This window comes from Gobio gobio, assembly GCF_949357685.1.
Source record: "Gobio gobio genome assembly, chromosome: 14".
NCBI lineage: Eukaryota > Metazoa > Chordata > Actinopteri > Cypriniformes > Gobionidae > Gobio > Gobio gobio.
The window spans coordinates 44,615,778-44,637,215 of NC_137107.1; the positions used below are offsets into that span (position 1 = coordinate 44,615,778).

The window sequence follows — 21,438 nt, forward strand, 5'->3', positions numbered from 1 at the left end:
ATCTTAAATGTCTCCCTGTACACTCAGTGCTGTGGTGGAGCCGTTGCTTAGCCTAGCCCTCAGTGATGTGATCATGAGACCTGTAGGCATAATAAAAATATTTTTATTTTACCTTTTAATTTTTTTATTTTAAGTTATTTTGTGCTTTGTTTGTATAATGTCTGCTGGAATGCTAAAAAATGTTCAGTGTTAAATAAATATTTTTAAGTTGTAGTTTTGTAATTTATTTATCTTTAAAAAAAGCAAGACAAAATAGTAAAAAGCTAATTTTTTACTATATCATTTATGCCATGGTGAAAAAATTGGCAAAATATATATATATTTTTTTTAAATATCAAAAATAATATCTTTCATATAAGAAGATTTAATATAATTCTTGCATTCATTAGTAAAAAACTGTGGAAAACTGATTATTTCTAACAACATTTTAACTGTTTTGTTTATGTTTGTTTGTTTGTTTTTTACTTTAAACATTCAGAAATGACTTGGCATTAATGACTGTTTGGTGCAAATGATGGTTCCTCTCATTGACAAAAAAATCATATAAATTATAATAATAAAATGTTCCTTTATAAGCCATTTCAGAAGTCACTTGTTCTTGTTTTTTAACGGAATATTGCAGTATCTAATAGGATTTTTCTGTGTACATCATTATTGTTTTTAAATTCGTGTACCTTTGTAATCTTTAATCAAAACATCTTCCCCTCACTCTTGCAGTGACATCTCTTCTCTCTGATGATGTGTGTACTGGTGTGAGGGCGGGACAACCTGTCACTCACATGAGATTGACCAATAGCAAACTACAATACTCCCTATAGATGGAATCAAGCCCCGCCCTACATTTGTTCTTGTTTGAGAAGACGTTTCACTGAGATACACATCAAAATAGGGAAGAAAAGACGATCGCAATTTCTGTTTCATGCCGACTTTAAACAAATTAGAACAGAAATATCAATACACATATTATATATCCAAAAAAAAGACATATTATATATCAAGACAGCACTGTTTTTATCATATCATTCAGCCCAAACGCTGATGATTAAATACACAGGCGTCATCCTCCGATCTAGAGTTCCACATTCCATCAAACACACGCTGTGGTCCTGATCTATTTCTGCCCTTCTGCTTTACGCAATATCTCACACACAGTGACTCTGTTGCCATGGTGACATAAGCAAAGTGACACATGTGATTGACGTGTGTCAGCTGAAATTAACGTCTCTTCTCTGAGCAGTGTCACTAGCGTCTACAACATGAAACAAATACACAACTCTTAAAAGGGATAGTTCACCCAAAAATGCAATGCGTTATGAGCAAATTCTGTTTGTCGAATAAACACACAGAGCCTAATAGGAAGGAACAAAATAATTAAGGAGCTTTCACAAACTACAGTGCAGTCTTCAGGGTTTCTGAGGCGTTAGTGACTTCGAGACAGTCAAAGTGTCAGGTAAACAGAATACAGCAAGCAGACAGACTGTGCGTCAGGACGGATGATGTTTCAATAGTTTCTGTTTGGTAAACAGAGCATTACGCAGCCCGAGAGGGAATGACAGTGCAGCAATGGGAGAAATGCACAGAGATTATCATTTCCGGATGCAAAACACTCGTTATCCTTCACTCGCTATCTCTCTTTCTCACACACACACACAGACATGCGCTCCCCGGAGAGGCTCATCTGGCTCTCAACTCTCTCTGTCTGGCCTTGGACGAGGTCTAATAGAATTTCCAAGAGTATTTTTCCCCATTCATTCACTCCAAAAGCATTGAAAAAAATCGTAAAACCTCAATAAAGAGTTCTCCGCCTTTAAACCAAATCAACCAGCTTGAAAAATACTGTGCATTTACTCAAAAGTCCTCATGAAATCAAAATTTACCCCATTACTTTCTTGATACATTCATAAACATTATTCCAAATAAACTAGGGATGCACGATATTATCTGCACGACATCGGAATCGGGCGATAAACGATTAAAATATAAAAATCGGCATCGGCCGATATGAAAAATTATGCCGATATGTTGATACGAGCCTGCAATAACTCACGTGTGCAAGGACTGCTATAGCGATAAGATCATGTCAGCAGTCAGTGTGGTCATTCTTGAAGTGAAAACAAGCAAATACATTGCATGTATAATGATTTATATGGACAGTTTTTAAATGCTGCCTTGAATTTGTGAATGCGCGTACAGAAGGACGTGACCGTCAACATAGGGTTGCCAGGTTTTCACAACAAAACGAGCCTAAAACAAGCCCAATTGCATCTCCCCACTCTCTAGCGCGCGCAGCAGCCTCCACAGCAGCAGAAGCTCCTCTAGGTCCTAGTGCCCGTCCGATGGGTGCTATTTATATTTAGTGGGGGTGCTATTTTTACAGTAATAAAATGAAAAGTAGAATACACAAATAGATTCACTTGACACTTGTAAATTAAATACTTTTATATACAGTTTATATCTGTAATAAAAATGTATTAAATGGATGATGAAAAATAATCCAAGGAGCTCTAGAATAATTGTAGAATTGTTAATTTGAAGCTAAAGACAGCATCAACTGCTGCCATGCCACCCCCACTTCATGTGCACTAACGTTAAATCCTAATATAAAATATTTAGGTTACAACTGCATCTGTCTGGGCTGAAAAATCACTGACTTTATTATTGTTATTTTCAGAGCGTTTAATATACTCTTATTATAAAAAGAACTTTATTAACAATTATTTATCTATAACAAGTATCCTTTTAGTAAGGAGACCTCAGAAATCTGAAACTAGAATGAAAACAAAAATAGTTTTTGCTCAAAATTGTGTTGTTTCTTAACAAAGGGAAAAAATAAACGTGTATCGTACATCGGCATATCTGATATCGGCAAAAAATCGCCCTAAAATAAACACACGGTCTGTCTTCGTAATTAGAGATGCACCGATCGACCGGCCAGGAATCGGCGCACATGCGAATACAAGCGGCCTTTAGCAAAAAAAGGTAAAACAACTATGTCTGACGATTTTGAAGTTGAAGATGGAGTGTTTTTTGGTAAAGCCCGCTTGTATTAGTCCTCGCATGTTCGCTTGGGCCGGTACTTCTGCCTACGTCTGGTGTGACCATTCCGACGTGATTGGGCAATCCTTGGCACGTAGCAGAGCAGTGCAAGATGAGCAATTAAATGTATATTTACTTTTTTTTTTAATCACGCAGAGCCTCTGAAGCCCTTCCTTTGAAACTGCATTGATTTGGACCTTCAACATTTTGGTTGCCATTGAAGTCTATGATGGGGAGAAAAATCCTGGAATGTTTTCCTCCAAAAAAATTCATTTTTTTGAGGAAACTCAGCAATTGGATTATCTTAACCCACTGATTGTGTTGTTTTAACCCACCGATTGTGTTGTTTTAACCCACCGATTGTGTTGTTTTAACCCACCGATTGTGTTGTTTTAACCCACCGATTGTGTTGTTTTAACCCAGCAATTGGGTTGTTTTAACCCACCGATTGTGTCATTTTAACCAATTGGGTTGTTTTAACCCACCGATTGTGTTGTTTTAACCCACCGATTGTGTTGTTTTAACCCAGCAATTGGGTTGTTTTAACCCACCGATTGTGTTGTTTTAACCCAGCAATTGAGTTGTTTTAACCCACCGATTGTGTTGTTTTAACCCACCGATTGTGTTGTTTTAACCCAGCAATTGAGTTGTTTTAACCCGCCGATTGTGTCGTTTTAACCAATTGGGTTGTTTTAACCCACTGATTGGGTTGTTTTAACCCACCGATTGTGTTGTTTTAACCCAGCAATTGGGTTGTTTTAACCCAGCAATTGGGTTGTTTTAACCCACCGATTGTGTTGTTTTAACCCACCGATTGTGTTGTTTTAACCCAGCAATTGGGTTGTTTTAACCCACCGATTGTGTTGCTTTAACCCAGCAATTTAACCCAACCGCTGGGTTAAAACAACCCAAGTGCTGGGTTTGTCCATTTTCAACCCAACTTGGCTTGTTTTTAACCCAGCATTTTTTTTAGAGAATACTTTTACTTACTTTTTAACCCCTCCCCCTCAACTCGCCCATTTTTTATGATCCAATTATTGGATAAACTCAAGTTCTTACATTTTTTTCCTGTTTCACTTGGAATTACACTAGATTAGAGAAGTAAAAGAGGGGTAAGGAAGGAATTACAGGCTTCATCATCTTTTATGAGGGAATGAATGAACTACTAATGTAACTGAATCAGTCAGTTTTGTCTAATGCATTTTTCCAAATGTTCGTCTTCTCCCATATTCTATTGCTAAGATTTCACATTTCCACTTCTGAAACCCTGGTGGCGAGCTCTTTTTCAGCATGAAAACTGGCACACTGAAACTACGGGGTAAAACGATCATTTATATCCTCTAAATCAGACAGGATGCTTTGATAGCACAATATGAACCCAGATGTTTGGCTTGAGTTACGCAGTACCCAATCGCAGACGGTTTAATATGATCTGAGGTTCTGCCATCAGCAGTTCTGAATGTCCTATTTTGGACTTGCGGGCCTTGAATAGATGCTGGCACAGCAGACACCACACATTCAAGCGCATGTTTCAGTGATAAAGTAGAAAGTTAAATACAATGTTTCTGATGCAGGTATCAAAAGAGTGCAGAACTATTTGTCCACGGGGTGTGTTTGCAAAAAGAGCATTTTCCTCTTTAAAGAAACTCTCATCAACCCACAGCTCTAAATCCTAAAGATCCCAAACAGATTAGTCAAGATGACCATCTCATTCATCTCCTGCAGAACCTGAAAGACTTTCTCTGCATCTCTTTTTCGGGGTTGTTGGATCCACCCAGAGTTTGACTGGATCAAATGAGCACTTAGACAAAAGCCACACAACTGGAACGGGAAGGAATGTCCCTGGAATTTCACATCAGAAGCTTCTGTATTCCCAGAAATACTTTCTTTGTTGGAGAAGAACTTGCTTCCATTTAAAAAAAAAAGAAGAAGAAGAGGGCAATTAATCTATTAATGTAACACTAACAAAAATTAACCATGGTATGCTTTAAACCCAAAGTAGAGCCAATTCAAATTAAACAAATGAACTTTTATGGGTATTGAGAGCTTTCTTTTTCTTTTGAGTTCTCAAAACCTGACACACTTTAGGTAATCGGAATCGTTTCATTGTTTTGAGTTTTATGAACTTGTTTCTTTTAATTTAGACTAGCTTAAATTTAACCAAAACTGGGCTGGGATTTCTATTTCCCAGCATTTTTTGTCATGACACTCAAAAGGGACAGTAAATGGCAAAAAAATTTTTTTTTTTATGCAAGATTAACTTTGTCATGTAAGCTTTATTTCTATAGCGCTTTTCACAACACAGATTGCTTCAAAGCAGCTTTACAGTGATGATAGGAAATGCATTTTGTTTTAGATGAAAAGCTAAAGTTTTTGATTGATTAATTTCTGTTGTAAAAACTGATTTCAAAATGTAAAAAACGCATGTTAAAAAAATATATTGCACAAAACAAAAACAATAATGTAAATATTAATAATATAAGTGTGAATCAAAAAATGCAAAGCACTTTTTTTTTAAATACCATTCATCTCTTAAATTGTCACAATTTAGACTTTTTAAAATCTAATTTCAGCTTTTTATCTCATAATTAGCACTTTTAATCATAATTTAGATTTTTAAATCATAATTTTGATTTTAAATCCAACATTTTACTTTAAATCCTAATTTCAACTGCTCATCTTACAATGATGGGTCATATTTTTGACCTTTTTATCTAATAATGAGGACTTTTAAAATCATATTTTCAACATTGTATCTTATAATTATGACTTAGCATGTCGTATTTTCGAATTTTTATCTCACTATTATGACTTTTAAAATCATATTTTTGACTTTTTATCTAATGATGAGTTAATTTAAAAATCACAATTATTTTTAAATGTATCTCTTAATTATGACTGATAATTTAAATGAGCTGATCAGTAATATAGTTGAATATTTAGTGTTAAGTGAGAGATTTACTGCTAGTTTAGAAGAGTTTCTGTTATGTTGGTTTATTTTGTAGGGTTTCCATCATGGTGATGAGTGGAGCATGAGCTTAGTTTGAGAACAGATATATGTTAAATATATTATATTGCTGTTGCTACCAAAACATTGTGGTACCAATTAGCAAGGTGGCATTTATATATCAGAGTATAAGAGCATTGGAGTCTGATACCATCACTGTACGATATATATCATTTTAGCATCGTTACCGTAATGTGCGCATTCGCGATATTCACATTACGTGCACGTTAACAATTGAGAAAGAAAATGAATGCGTATCATTATATTGGATCCATGCATTCGGTCTTAAAGTGTCAGCCGCCTAATATTCCTGTGGTGTCATTAATGTTAACCAAACAACACGCTTTAACAAAGATTCCTTATATTTAATGTATAGAGCGAAGACTATTGCAGTGCTGTTTTACATTTGATTTCTACATTTCTTTGTACCTAATTCTATTGGATTTATCTATGCTTGCAATTTGTTTATCATTTTCTATGCAGATGCACACTCCCCATAAAAATCACCCAAATCATTCTAGAATGATTTTTTCTTTACAAACAGAGCTATTCAAGTCATCTGGTGACTAGGGGTGCACCGATCCGATATTAGGATCGGATATCGGCCGCGATACTGACAAAATAGCTGGATCGGGGATCGGAAAAATTAACAGATCCACAAGCCGATCCAGGTGTTTTTTTCCGTCGCAGCAGAACCTACGTCATTCGTCAGCTTCACGTGTGTCGCATGCTAGAAGGGAGCGAGCCAGAGAGTCGGCTGTGTGGAGGAGATATTTCACGCTTGCCACGCCAACTAGTTCGTCGCTGTTTCGAGGGTATTACTGCAAAGTCAGGGTCTTTCCTGCATTGACATTTTTTTGACGGCCAAAGCCTAATTTGATGAGTTATTGTGATTTACGAGTGATGTAGAACAGATGCTGCGCTTGTGACTGAGTGACAGAGAGACCGATCTGAGAGCTCCTCCCCCGCGCGCGCTCTCTGGGTCTTCAAAATAATCAGTGTTCGCTCTCATATTTCACATATTAATCCAAATCAAAAGCTCGGAAGACCGAAACCATGTTGCACGTGACACATTCGGACAATTTTGTCCTTGAATTATCACTGGGTGTGAATTGCGCTCAAAAAACATTGACTCTTCTCTGACCAGCTGACATAAAGCATACTTTCAATAAGCGGGAGACAAATTATATCCAGTTATGAAGTGTTTTCTGTGTGTTGACATCTTTCGCGATGTTCTAACAGACGGGATTCGCACACAACGCGTCTGCTAATGTCCGATTCGTGACCTAATGACTCCTTTGAACCGAATCATTTTAACGACTGGCCAGAACAACTGATCTGTCCAACACTGAACTCATGAACTCAGTTTATTAATTTACTCAGAACGCAACTGAAATGAGAACACAAGTGTGCTTACTAGGGTTGGGTACCGAAATCCGGTTCCAATATGGCACCGGTACTTATATAACCGGTATGTACCGGACCGAATCAGAACGCAGATTTCGGTTCCTCATTTCGGTGCCAAAATTCAAACGTGCTTTCGCGCTTTGGCTGAGCCAGAGACAGACGCTCAGCGCTGGTCACATCACAACTCATGACAACTATTCAGTGTTTTCAACCACATCATGTTTATTTCAGGTTTCAGACATTTAAATGCTCATAAGTAGGCTACTAGCAAAAAACACACCCTGATGTCTATGAAAGCGGCTATGACAATCCTTTCAGACGATTATAATTTGACTAACGTTACATGTTTTATTCACATCAGATACATGCACATTATATAGTAACTATATCGTTTACTCTATTCTTCTTCCGGTTCACTGGTCACTTACTTTCATGTATTTCGTGAGACGAGAATGCTCTCAAGTGTTGTAAATCCGACAGATCCGATTCTGAGGCGCAAACTAACATGGCGCCGCCCATTGCGCTTTATAGATCAACTAACACACATTCACTCACACATTTGAACATCAGATAGTTCGTGACACAGTTAAGAAGTTTGTGAATATTTTGAATAAAAAGAAAAAACGAAATAAACCCGATACAGCTGAGCTGTCAGCGCTATTGCGGCTGCTGTGTGTCATGTGAGAAACATGACGCGTCGCCATGGAAACATTAAGATGATGCGTTCTAAAATATTTAGCCAGAGAATATGATCATATTTCAAAAAAGAGCTGAAGCTCGAAGCTGGTTAGTAGCAGAGCAAGAACACAGACGACTGCTGTTATTACTGTAATTAAGAGTTATATTAGGCTTGTTGTAGTTGGGTTAGTCAATTATAATTTGTAAATAAGTAAATTGTGTTTTGTATTTATTTATATTCATACATTAAAGTATACATTAAACTTTTAATAAATGGTTCAATTTAAATAAAAAATAAATAAATAAAAAGCCATTTAATGTCATCCACCTCGTTTTGTGGCCTTTTTTAAAAAAAAAAAAGTATCGGTTCAGGCACCGTTTAGGCACCGGAACCGTTTTAAAAGTATCGGTTTGGCACCGGAATCGAAAAAAACCCAAACGATACCCAACCCTAGTGCTTACCCATTTTAGCAAGAGTGGGTAGTAAGAATTATTTTTAATTATCAACAGTATTTCATCTTATTTCTGTTGACAATGTGTAGTAAAATAAATAGGCCTAGCCTACAATCATTTAATCTGGAGTGAGGTGAAACCAGAACAAAGTTGTTATTAGCTAGCTGAAATTTTTTATTAAATTGCATATGGTAGAAAATTAGACTATTTGTTAATTTGTAATGCTACTTTTTAATATTGATATGATTATATACCAAAACAATTATCTGTAGTGTAAAAAATGTTTGGTAACTGTCAGATTACTATTGTATGTTTGACCAATACACTGTTTTTTGTTTCCACTGCTACATTTTATTTATTTAAAGAAGTTAGATTACATTCTATTTTAGATTTGAATGCACAATTGTTTTTTAAATAAATAAGAATTCAACACCTTACATACATCTGTTATTTTGTCTTAGTTATGTTTAGTTAGTAAAGTCTGGTGCCTTTAGTCTCTTCAAGGAAGGTATAAGGTGGAAGATATACAGTTTATTATTAATTCAACAATATATCGGATCGGTATCGGGTATCGACAGATACACAAAGCCCAGGCATCGGTATCGGTATCGGGACTGAAAAAGTCGGATCGGTGCACCCCTACTGGTGACATTGTTTTCATATCACAATTGCAAGAAAAACATAATAGCAAAGTCAGTTTTTTTTCCAATACCGTGCATCCCTACACTGTCCCATAATACAAATAAAGAATTGAGCAAAAATTCCAGAACACCTAAAGAATATAAACAAGAGTACAAGAGAAATAAAATGACTTTGAAGAACTTCCAAAACAAATAAATGAGAGCATTTGTATCCATCGAAGTCTTAAATCCAACATTACAATAAGAGTCATTGAAACCAACTAGTTTGTGAACTGCAATAAAAATGTGTGTACTTTATGACTCAAATTAAATGAAAGATCAACCCTACACCTCATAAACGACCAAATACAAAGTTCATCCTGCCTTGATATATATATTGCTCCAGTTACATCACACTCAGAAAACAAAGTCCAAACTCTCCCACAGAATGACCTTGATGAATTCAAAACCTTCCAAAATTCACATCTCTTCTCACCTGTATCTGGTTCTCTGGTATTAAAATATTCCGTCTCCTCTAGAAGAGGTTGGGTTCTCCGACTGGTATTCCCCATGTAGAATCCGGACGAATTCTGGTTATCGAACTAGTTTAGAGACTTCTTCCAATCTCATTCACCTCAAAGAGGGATCTCTGGAGGTGATACTGGGCATTTTCTTCAACCAATTAATCAACAAAAAAAAGAAGCCTGTTGTTGTCCAACAGGTCACTGGTAGAAGTCAGAAATTAGCATCCAGGACCGGAGACCTCGCTCAGTTAGTCACCCTCAGTCAAATCCCATGACCCAGCCTGACTCAGACTTCAAACCGAGTGGAATCTAAAAATAAACTCAAACAGAACTGCAGAGAACTTCCAGAGTGCGTCGTCTCGGTGTTCATGTGTGTCGGACGGTGCTGGAATGCCAAAACATCCCTATGGAGCAAAATCCGCACTGATGAGAAACTGCCTGACATGTGAGAAATGATCGATTAAGCCTACGGCAGGGAAAACTGTGCACACGCAAACCAAATTACACACCGATCCGGACAAAGACACAATGGAAACAGAAAAACCGTCAATACATTTTAAACCTCCATTACGGAGTTGAGCAGCAGACAGATCAGATAATACAGCTCAAATCAGAGCAGAGCGCTTGAAATGCTCAATCTCACATCTATCCATTCCGTACTTTATTCCCACAAAGCCCTGCACGTCCGTATACACACGCCTGCTTCTCTCAAACACACACACATGGCACGCAAGTACCATCTAATTACTGAAGCTCAGGATAGTAAGAGCATGTTTTTCATTCTAGTAATCTACTGCGCTCATTTCTCTAAAACCCCAAATTACAGTTTTAGGACAAAAAAACAAGTAGCCTGAGATGACTCGAAATAATTCTGCACTTATTCTGGCCAATCAAAGGCCAAAACGCTCCAGGCAGCCAATCAGAACCCACCACACTCGATCAGGAATAAAGCCTATCAAGTTATTAGATTCATTTAGAAGTCATTTTGTTTTAGATCAGCATGAGTAAAGATCGCATCATCAAATTAAATACTTGTATATCTTTTACTTCATTACAAAACCCCATTAGCAGGAAGACTTTGAGGCATGAGGCACAAAATAGAGTGTATTTCACCAGAATCATGGCTAAACGTTCTTGTTGTAGGTGATTAATAAATAACTAATTGACATTCACAACTGGACAACTCCATTAAAACTCGATTTAGACCAATTCAAAAGTTGCTAATTGTTTGACATTACAATAAATCAGTTAATTCATACACAAAAGCTTAATACAAACCAATGTCTATTGTGAAAAGAGCTAAACAAAGTGACTTGCGTTTATATTAGGGACGCACCGATGTACTGGCCAAATTTGATAATGGTGACAGCTCTAATCATGTCTCGTGTAATGCTAGAACAAATGTGTTTATAAAACCTTTTGAGTTTTATACAAACATTTCAGTTTTTCTTTGAGTGTAATTATTATATCTGAAAATAGCAGCTCTGTTGTTAATTTTAACCTCTAATATTAATATACCAAATGAGAGATGTATCAAAACGGAAATTTAGGATCGGTGCATCTCTATTTTATATTGCTAACAAAAAGCTTAGTATTGATGGCAATGGTATGAATATATACACACACACAAAATACTCTCTATATATTCTCGTCCAGCACAAACACACACTAGTTATCTTAATCTATCATGTGTCTGTATTTCTCAGTAGCACGTTATCTCTCGGTTTACTACGAGACTGTGTTTAAGACACCAGCATGTACATGTGAGCATTCACACACACTTTTGTTGTCTGGGATTTACATGCCAATGCAACTATTCATAAATACACAAACACACAGACACAGACACAGACACAGACACACAGACAGACACACAGACAGACACACACCAGACCGAATGCATTACACAACTACGAGCTGTTATAAATAATATTGTTGTCAGGGATTCACATTGCGGCCCAGCTACTCATAAATACATCCAAAACACCCACCGAATACATGACACATTATTATAGTCGAGCTATTTGGAGAATGTCACAATCGCTCAACCACAAGAAAACACACACATGCAGGGCCGATTCCTCAGAGCTGCTCAGATAAAACAAGGCACATTACAATCACAACACGAGTCCTACTGGAAACTTATTTTAATGCTGAAGATCTTACTAAAACAGACAATTCTTTCATCACTGACATGATGTTCCAAACCCAAAATACTTTCTGTCTTCTGAAGAAACACAAAAGGAGAAATGCAAGTTTCTTGAAACATACATTCTTTATTAGAAAGAATATAGCATATAGTCAAGGCTTGACATTAACGTGTTTTGCTCACCAGCCACTGTGGCCAGTAGTTTTCCAATGTTACGTACTAGCCTCACAGGAATATTAGGCTGCTGTCACTTTAAAGGTCCCATGGCATGGCATTTTTCTATTATTTTATAATGTTTCCTGAGGTGTACTTATATTGTTAGTATGATTTTTACATCATAAACTGTCATAATTTAGAAATAAAAGGCATTTTTTTCTATACTGCTGTTTGCCCTGTGGCTGACTGCCCTGTTTCAAGAGGCGTGTCTGCTGAGACTTCAGTAAAAACGCCCACTGTTGTGATTGGCTGACATCTTTGCATTTGAAATGAGCGGAGGGGGCGTGGTTTAACGAGGTCTACGAGGCACGAGCTGCTGCCAGAGAGACGGATGGACCTGAGTTCACTTCACATCAGTTCTGTCAGTCTCAGATCAGTGAACTGTTGTAGTTACAGCATATACTTCAGGTTATTAGTCTATTTCTAGTCGGAGGGACTGTCACTCATGTCAGAAAGTTAGTAACTTTAGTAAATTATGGATCCAGCGCTGACTGGAGACGCGAACCGTTTAGAACGATTCAGTCCGATTTGGTGAACTGATTCGGTTCACTAAAAAGAACCGGTTCAAAAGAAACATTGTTCGCGAACCGGACATCACTAATGTACCAGAGACAGAGCTCAGCGATCGCTAACAAAGTTATTTATAGTAACTACTGAGTTATGAGAGCGCTGTCAGTCAGCGCAAGTTTATTGTGTTTGTATCTGAGAGTTCTGAATAAACACGAGTCCCAGTCACACCGAGTCCGTCTTCATCATTATTACCAACTTTGTAACACATGCAAAGTACCATTACAGCTGTCGAGATGAACGAGTTACGAGTAAGTGTTGATAATAGCTTTATTTTTAGATATGTTCCTATCATATGAAAAGCGTCAGTGACGCGCATTGAGTACACAGCGCAAACAAAGACACAACAGCAGTAACCGAATGTAATCCAGTTTATTGTGGGGAAAGCTGGCTAGCCTAGCCCGGATATGCTCACGCTTACCCCCCTTCTGCTTAATCTCGCGCCGCGTAAGGCGCCTCCACTGTGGGCCAGATGCAGTACTGGGGGTCGGGGATGTTGAAGGCCGTCCGGCCAGCCCGAGCTTCGTCGTGCGTGAGGTTTATCTCTAAAGATGTGGCTCTGCCACAGATAGACGCGATAGACGCGACGAGGACGTACAAAAACACTGACTCACAAGATAGAAAACACGAAAACACCATTCTGTCGGGAGAGAGAGAAGCCGCAGTGTGTGCACGAATAATAAATAATTAGCTACACATAAGAAATCACTGATCGCAGATCAGAAGGAACTAAAAAAAGACTTCTGTTTCCATTTGTACATCCAAACAATGAGAAACTGCCAGCGTTCACTCGTTCACAAGCAATGATCTCTCGAGCGTTTGCATGGGCGTGCCTGATTCTCTGGGTGGAGGAAAGGGAGGAAACCGTTCCTGCTTGGACGTCAATCCAGGAGACTTCAGGATTGGCTAGTCTGGCCTGTCATTTTCTTAAAGGCAGAGAAAGACAGCCAGAACTCGGTTTTACACCGATCAACATTTCTATCCACTTGGGGACAATATTCAGGCTAGGGGAACTCATATTAATGTTGAAAAACCTCATAAAATGAAAATTTAATGCCATGGGACCTTTAAGACCTGACGCACGGATTCATTACACATGCGTTTTCTTTCTCAACTGTTTACATTCACTTACTGACTGTGTTTAAGCGAATATTTGCCAAGACTGGCATTTTGACATTATTTTGTGTGTATTTGACCGTTTAAGCGCAATAAGCAGAGGAAAATAACTCAATTTAGTACTGAGAGGTGGCTTTATGTGGCACACTTTGGGTGTGGGAATGAAAAATGAAGCAAATGAAACGAGCGAGTGAGGGGAGGAGGGTTTGTGTGTCGCTTGCGGAGAGATGAGAGAGAGAAAGAGCAGCTGGTACCGTGTATCTATTCTGCGGGAAATTAGTGTAAGATATTTCAGTATCAATATGCATTGAAAAATCTATATTTTTAAAACACTACATTGCACTTAGTTTATTATTTCAGATGCGTTCTTAAAAAACTACAATAGAAAAATGAATATATTTTATAGGGCCCTATGATTTATGCGATGCAGAAAACGCAGCCGGAAATACGTAAATCATAAAAACGTAATTTAATGTATAATGCTGAATGTCATGGTTGTCACATTTTTGATGAATAAACAAAAAGCAGGTCAGGCAGTTTAAACATGAATCCTGGATGTTCTGCATGTCTCCACGCACACACACTGAAGCACGCGTGATGCTCGCTGTGTTTTCAGCCTCTGCCGCCTCACTATATGAGGACATGAACGCATGAACTTCAACTCCAGAGCCGCTCTTTACCATTTCATTTGAGTAAAACTATAATATCAAACACACAGAAACACACACTTTGTTTGACATTATGATTGAAAGACAAATTAAATTAATGTTTTATGCCTTCATTTGATTGCCAGAAAAATTCAAATACACAATAGATTCACAGAAAAAGAAAAAATAAGAAGAAGAAATTCCTGTTTTTATGATTTCAATTAATTAAACATACTTTTTGATGATTAAAATGTAATTTAACCAAACAGAAAAAAAAGGAAATCCAGAAAAATTCAAATGGAAAAAACAAGAATTTGGAAAACAAATTACGGAATTTGGGAAAAAATAAAACAGATTTCATAAAACCCAAAATTCAAGCTGCCAAAGTGGCTAGTAGGAGTGTGTTACACGCCTCTGCTGAAATCCACAGGCATTTGGAGGGTTGGCGTGTGTAATGTATGTCAAGCCCTGCATATAGGTGTGTGGAACAATATTACGACACGGTAAAAGCCATGGTTGGTCACTCATCTTCATTGCATGAAAACAACAAAACAGAATAAACATTTGTCTATATATATATTATATATTATATATTATATATTATATATTATATTATATATATATATATATATATATATATATATTTTTTTTTTCCTCACAGAAACCATTCAAGATCATACGAGTAATTATTAATGGCACATTTTCACTGAACTGTCCCTTTAAGATCTTCCATACACTAGACTAAATAGAATAAAGCTTCTTTATAGGCATCGATGATTTCATGGAGAACCTTTACATCCATGGAACCTTTCCATTCCACAAAAGGTTCTTTATAGTGGAAAAAGGTTCTTTTAAGAATTGAAGGTTCTTTGGGGAACCAAAACTGGTTCGTCTATGCAGGGGCGCCGCTAGCAATTTTGGGCCCTATGAAAGAATATGATGTTGGGCCCTCTACCACACCAACCTAGCTATCCAAAATCTTTGTCTGCAATTTAATAATACTGACCAATTAAGCTCCACTCGCTCAACCCAGAACGCCCCAATTGGCTGATGAAACATTGATTAAAATTAAGATACAATTTATACAAAACAAAACTCAATGAAGTGGTCACAATCATGTCTGATCAACTCCATTCATCTTATGATGTGTCCTATCTCATGCTGTTCACTTTTCATAATCAACATAGATCGACAGATTGACAACATAGACATAAAAAAACAACATTATAATATTTAAACATAAATATAAAAAATTAATACCTTAATGGCTGCAACAATTATATCACAGAGAAATTTCATGTCGGAGTGGGATTTGAGCGTGAGCAGTTCATGAGTGGAGCGTTTTGCTGGATTTTGCCGGAAATGCCATAATTTTTTTTATATTTGTAACTCTTTGGTAGATTATACATTTATAATACATTACTACTAGTACTGTTACTACTAATAAAACCGATCTCTGGGGGCCCCAAAAGTGTGTGGGCCCTTAGACTCGTCCTAACTTCCCCCCCCCCTTAGCTACGCCCCTGCTTCTATGGCAGGGGTTTTCAAACTTTATGATACCAAGGACCACCAAAACGATGAATCTTTTATGAGGGATCCCCATCCTAAATTCCATATATTTTTATGAAAAAACATTTAAACTGTTAGATAAATTGTGTGACATTTATAAATACAAAATATTGTTTCCAACACTGAAAAAAGGTTTTGATTCATCAAATTAAAAACAATAAAGCACATCTATATCTTATAACTTGAGCCAATGAAAAATAAATAACTTGCCCTAAACAATATTTTCTGTCTATTAAAAACTCTGGGGACCACTTATGACCTTCTGGAGGACCCCTGGGTGTCCCCGGACCCCAGTTCTACGGCATCGCTGTGAAACCCCCCCTTTATTTTTACAAGTGTACCGGTTGGTCTGAAGCCTTAAGAGACACGAGTACACACACTCAAGATTTCTCACGCACTCATTTTCCTCCCCAAAGTTCATTTTCTCACTGTCGTAAGGAAGTTGAGGGAGGCCAAATCAGCTTCCTGGTTTTGTTCGACGCCACAGGGATAGAGAGAAGCAGACCGAGGGAGGTATAGCTCATAGCAGGTGACGGGTTTTAACATCCCTGCATGAATGACAGTGGCATTATGACATCAGGTCAGTGTATCCACGGCGACCAAAAAACACGATGGGGAGAATTACGTCAGAGCGCACACAGAGTCAGCCTGCACACTCCGTCCTGCTCTGGTTGTTTCGGGCTGGCTTTAGACTTATCCAGAACCGCTCATCGATTCACCCGACCAACAGAACGCACTAAAGACAAACAAGCATCCCGGTAACCAAACACACACAAACCTCCAATACAAACAAAGCGGGTAAACACATGGGAGAGACTTCCTACAGGTCGGTGCAAGACAGGACACAACGTGTGCCTGAACAAGACATGCAAAGAATGCGTCTTCCAAAATGACCTGAATACAACAACTAAACAAGTGTGTATTGTTCAAACTAGGTTCAGTCTCAAATAAGAAGTGCGCCGACACGATTTACAAGGCTCAAACACGTTCAGCCCCGATAAATGTGACAAATGCGTCTTTAAGTTGTGCCTCAAAGGAATGTTCAGGTGAGTAACGCCTCGGGACAGGCATTCTTTACCTTCCCACACGGAGAATGACTTTTCAATCAGAAATCAGCTCGGCTGCTAAAGAAAGTAACAGTTAAAAAGTTTCAACATTTCTACTGTTCAAAATGTAGGGGTCAGAAAGATTTTTTTTAAAGAAATTAATGCTTTTATTCAGCAAGGAGGCGTTAAATTGATCAAAAGTGACTAGGGGTGTGACGAGACACTTATCTCACGAGACGAGATGAGACACGAGATTGGGTTCACGAGAACGAGACGAGACTTTTTACACAGTATTTTTAAGAAATCCTCAATGATGAAATACATGACAAGAAAAATTGTTTGCAGGTGCGTTTGAAATGTTTGAACTCATCTTGTAATGAATGTCATTTCAGTTCTACTTTCTGAGTATGAATTATCATATGCAGTAAAAGACAACAAGCCCTGTAAAGGTTTTGCCAAAAAACCGACTGGATTCTCTCCTGTATGATTGTCTCTTCAGATCTTAGAACTGCACATGAGCTTCTGTTGACCTCCTAACTGAACTTATTCCCACAAATTGATCATAGATATTAAGTGCAAACAATAACCATAATACCATAATCAAAGGACTCAATATTCAAAGTGCAAATAGAGACCACATTTTTCTTCAAGCATGATACAGAGCTAAGAGATGGTTACAACTGGATAGTTTTTATATTGGGAGATATTCGCGTGCCTCAGTGAGCCACTTTCAGACATCGTTTGAATGAGTGCTCCCGTTTACTTTCACTTTCAATTCCATGATCGTGCGTACTCTGTGAATAATGGTGGTGCTGAACGCGCATTTTAAAATATAACACAATTGTCTGACGCTTCTGTTGCGCAACGAATCCTCCGCCACGGTCCAGTCAGTCTTCTCGTCACGTGATCAGTGCTGCGCACTATGGTCGACTCGAACAGCTCGTGTTGGATGAGCTGATGGACTGTTATCCACCTGAATTAAATTGTTTTAATTTCGATTAAAAGCAAAACTACAGTAGAGGCGTAATGTAAACGTAGAGTTGGCTTATTCTATCCTAACTTCACCCTCACACTCCGTCATGACCAGGTCATGACAATGACGCGCATGAGATCTCGCCACACCCCTAAAAGTGACAGTAAAGATATTTTTAAAGTTGCACAAAATATTTTTTTTTAATAAATGCTGTTCTTCTATTCATAAAAGAATCCTGAAAAAACACAAAAAATATGAATAGCACAACTGTTTTCAACATTGATAATAATCAGAAATGTTTCTTTAGCAGCAAATCATCATTTCAGAAGGATTTCTGAAGGATCATGTGACACTGAAGACTGAAGTAATGAAAGTTGTAATGTAAAAACTGTAATAATATTTCATATGTCTGTTTTTAGATCAAATAAACTAAGCCTTGGCAAACATAAACTTCTTTCAAAAGCATAAAAAATTGTTAGTGACCCCAAACTTGTAACCAATAATTTAATAATAATAATAAATAATAATAATAATACTTGATTTTTATATAGCCCATTTAAATGTAGCTTCTCAAGGCACTTAGCAGAGTAAAAGTAAAATACTTTTATTAAAAATATTATAAATCTATAGAATTTTGTATGTTTTTTAAAAACAAATAATTAAAAAAATAATAATACAAGAATAATAAAAAATAATAATAATAATAATATTCAGTCTGAAATTAGGAATAAAAACACTACATGTACAGATATGGAGCTTTTCAATCTGGCATTTCTTTTATTTAATATTAAATAAAATCATTTTGAAATGAAACTGCTTCCAATATCAACCCAAATTGAAACCAGTAATTTAAAACAACCCTAATATTGATTGGTGATGATATACTGTATGATGTCCATTCTTGGGAAGTTATTAACCTAAAAAATATGGTTTTATTACCAGGGTTTCTGCAGGTTTTTATGAAATTAAGTGTAAGACTTTTTAAAAACTTTTTAAAGAAATTGGCATATTGAATTTCCTTCCATGTATTCCTTAAATTTAAGGAATGTATATATTAGTAGCACTTTAGAGTTTTAAAATGGAACTTCCAACAGATATTCATTACTATTTAATCCATTTTACAAAAAAAAGTAGCTTGTATCGCTCTGCTCACAACCACAAAAATATGGAAATAACTTTAACTGTACCTTCTGGATTGGACACTGCAAAAAAGTGATGTTCTTCCTCAATTTCTTTTGGTCTTTTTTAGTGTAAATGTCTAAAGATGCTTTAAAATCAAGATACATTTACTTAAGATGCAAAATGTCAAGTGCCAAAGTCCAGTTTTCCAAGTCTTCACTTTATAATTTGCCTCTTGATTTAAAGATGTTTAGATATTTGTATTGTAAAAAAAGGACACAAATTCGAAGGATGATATTCATTTTTGGCAATGCATGCAACATTTAATGTCATGACTTCATGAGTTTAAGACCTTTTCAATGTGTAAGAGTGAATTAAGACACGCTAGAAACCGTGATTACTTTTATTTGTTGTTCCACTGAACAACAAAACTTCCCCTGCAGCCTCACCCTAACCCTGACCCGATCCGATCCGGGCGTTCGGGACAGCTGTTTAGGGTGAGGTGATCAGGGGGATTGAGTTTCCTTCCCACCGCCGAAAGAAACCTCCTGTCGCTTTCCGTTAGACTCACCACAACCAGACAGACACATCCAGAGAGAGACAGACAGTCTGTGTTGTCATATTCCTAAACATAACACGCAACATGACAGCATCCAACTCTGTCCAAACAAGCCAATGACACATTAAAACATATTTATCTCAGAAATAATGATAAGGCCTCATTCAGTACAAGGCAACACTGACATGACAGAGGTGCACTTTATCTAAAACTTATTTGCATTATACATGCAGCTTTTATGGACTCATTTGACTACATACACTATTTAAATGAGCTGCAGATATTAAAATGGTCAACAACAAAAAAAGCACATGATATACATATTAAATGTTCACAGTTTGTCAACAACTCTTAAGAAAAAGTCATATCCTACTAGCCATAATTGAAAATACACATATGAACCCTTTAAATAGTTTTAGGGCTATCTGTGCACCCTAATCAACTAGTGAACAAAAGTGAAACCTGATGCATTATTAAATAAACCTATGCATAACGCATAAACTTGACTTATTTCTGTCTCTGGGAAAATCAGTCTGAGCATGAGATTGACAACAGCAGCAGGCTGGAGAGTCTGTGGAGCTGCTGTAGTGTTTGCATGGCTCGATAAATGCATGTTAAACTGCACAGGCACGCATGCAGACAGACAGACAGAACCGTCTCTGCTCGTTTGCATGGGTCACTCGGTGGAAAAGCACCGTTTAAATGTCCCGTGCGGCGGGGCGAGCTCGGACTCCCCAGCGGGCGCTAGCGCGTGCTAACGGGCACTGATTTACTCCAGCACATATTTCTGGGTCGATATTAACATTAGAGACCCGTGCCTTTGGTACAATCCCAACAAGAGCATTAAATGCATTAGTAAAAGACTGCGGAGCTGTTAAAGTGCAGTATAACCAGGCCTACACACTCAGCGGGCCGGTTCGCGCTTACCGTGCTTGCTTTCTATTTTCCCCGACATGATTGCTGCGCTGGCCGGAGCAAATCCTCAGTTTGGACAGTCACAGGAGGACAAAATGGGGAATGTAGGCCACAGGAATCCCGAGTTATATTCTTCAGCCACACATTTTGATGTACTGGGTCGGTGTGGCTATATAGATCCCCGGTAAAAACGGGCTACAATCCGTTCACATGCACACGCTGGCGACAGACAGACAGTGAAATCTACTGCTGATGTGTGTGTGTGTGTGTGTGTGTCTGTACCGAGTCCCGTCCCGAGGATCCATTGGGATGCGAACACAGCGCCCCTCTCTGACTGGAATCACGACCTACAGGGATTGTTTGGTGTCAGATTGACAGGAATAATTAACATATTCGGTCGATATTTACTCTCCATCGTGTTTCTATCTTCTGTCGAACACAAAAATTAGGTGTTTGTCAGAATGGTCACGCTGCTCTTTTTCGGACAATGAAAGGGAATGAGGACTGGGGCTATCAAACGCCGAAAAGCACACATACAAACTAGAATAAAAATAGTCTATACGACTTCAGCTGTGTATCCCTTTAACAGTTATTCGCTATAGCTATGTATTTTCATGGCATAGTTAGCAACCCAGTAGCCACTTGTACTTTGTGTCTCACAGACCGTGATGACGCGTTTTAACGGTCATCATCATCGTGAATCCTGCGAAGATTTTTAATATATATATTTTAATGTATGTACATGTATAACACTTTACTTTGTATTATTTTAACTTTGCATCAAATTATCAACAACAACAAAAACTAGTTAATGCTGCTGTGAGGGTGTTTTTCCAC

At 37.6% G+C, this 21,438-nt stretch overlaps 1 protein-coding gene across 5 annotated transcripts in view; it reads right to left on the reverse strand.

Moving 5' to 3' along the window:
• rapgef1b (Rap guanine nucleotide exchange factor (GEF) 1b) overlaps nucleotides 1-20,881 on the reverse strand; it is an 82,845-nt gene extending 61,964 nt beyond the window's left edge. For 2 of the 5 annotated variants that reach the window (XM_079835501.1, XM_079835499.1), the window contains exon 1: nucleotides 20,614-20,861. In XM_079835501.1, coding sequence (XP_079691627.1) covers nucleotides 20,614-20,641 — 28 coding nt within the window. In that variant the 5' untranslated portion in view covers nucleotides 20,642-20,861. Of the gene's footprint in view, nucleotides 1-9,697; nucleotides 10,151-20,613 lie in introns of those variants that run through there. The other 3 variants (XM_079835502.1, XM_079835498.1, XM_079835500.1) reach the window with 3 other exon arrangements.
• Nucleotides 20,882-21,438: the final 557 nt, after the last annotated feature.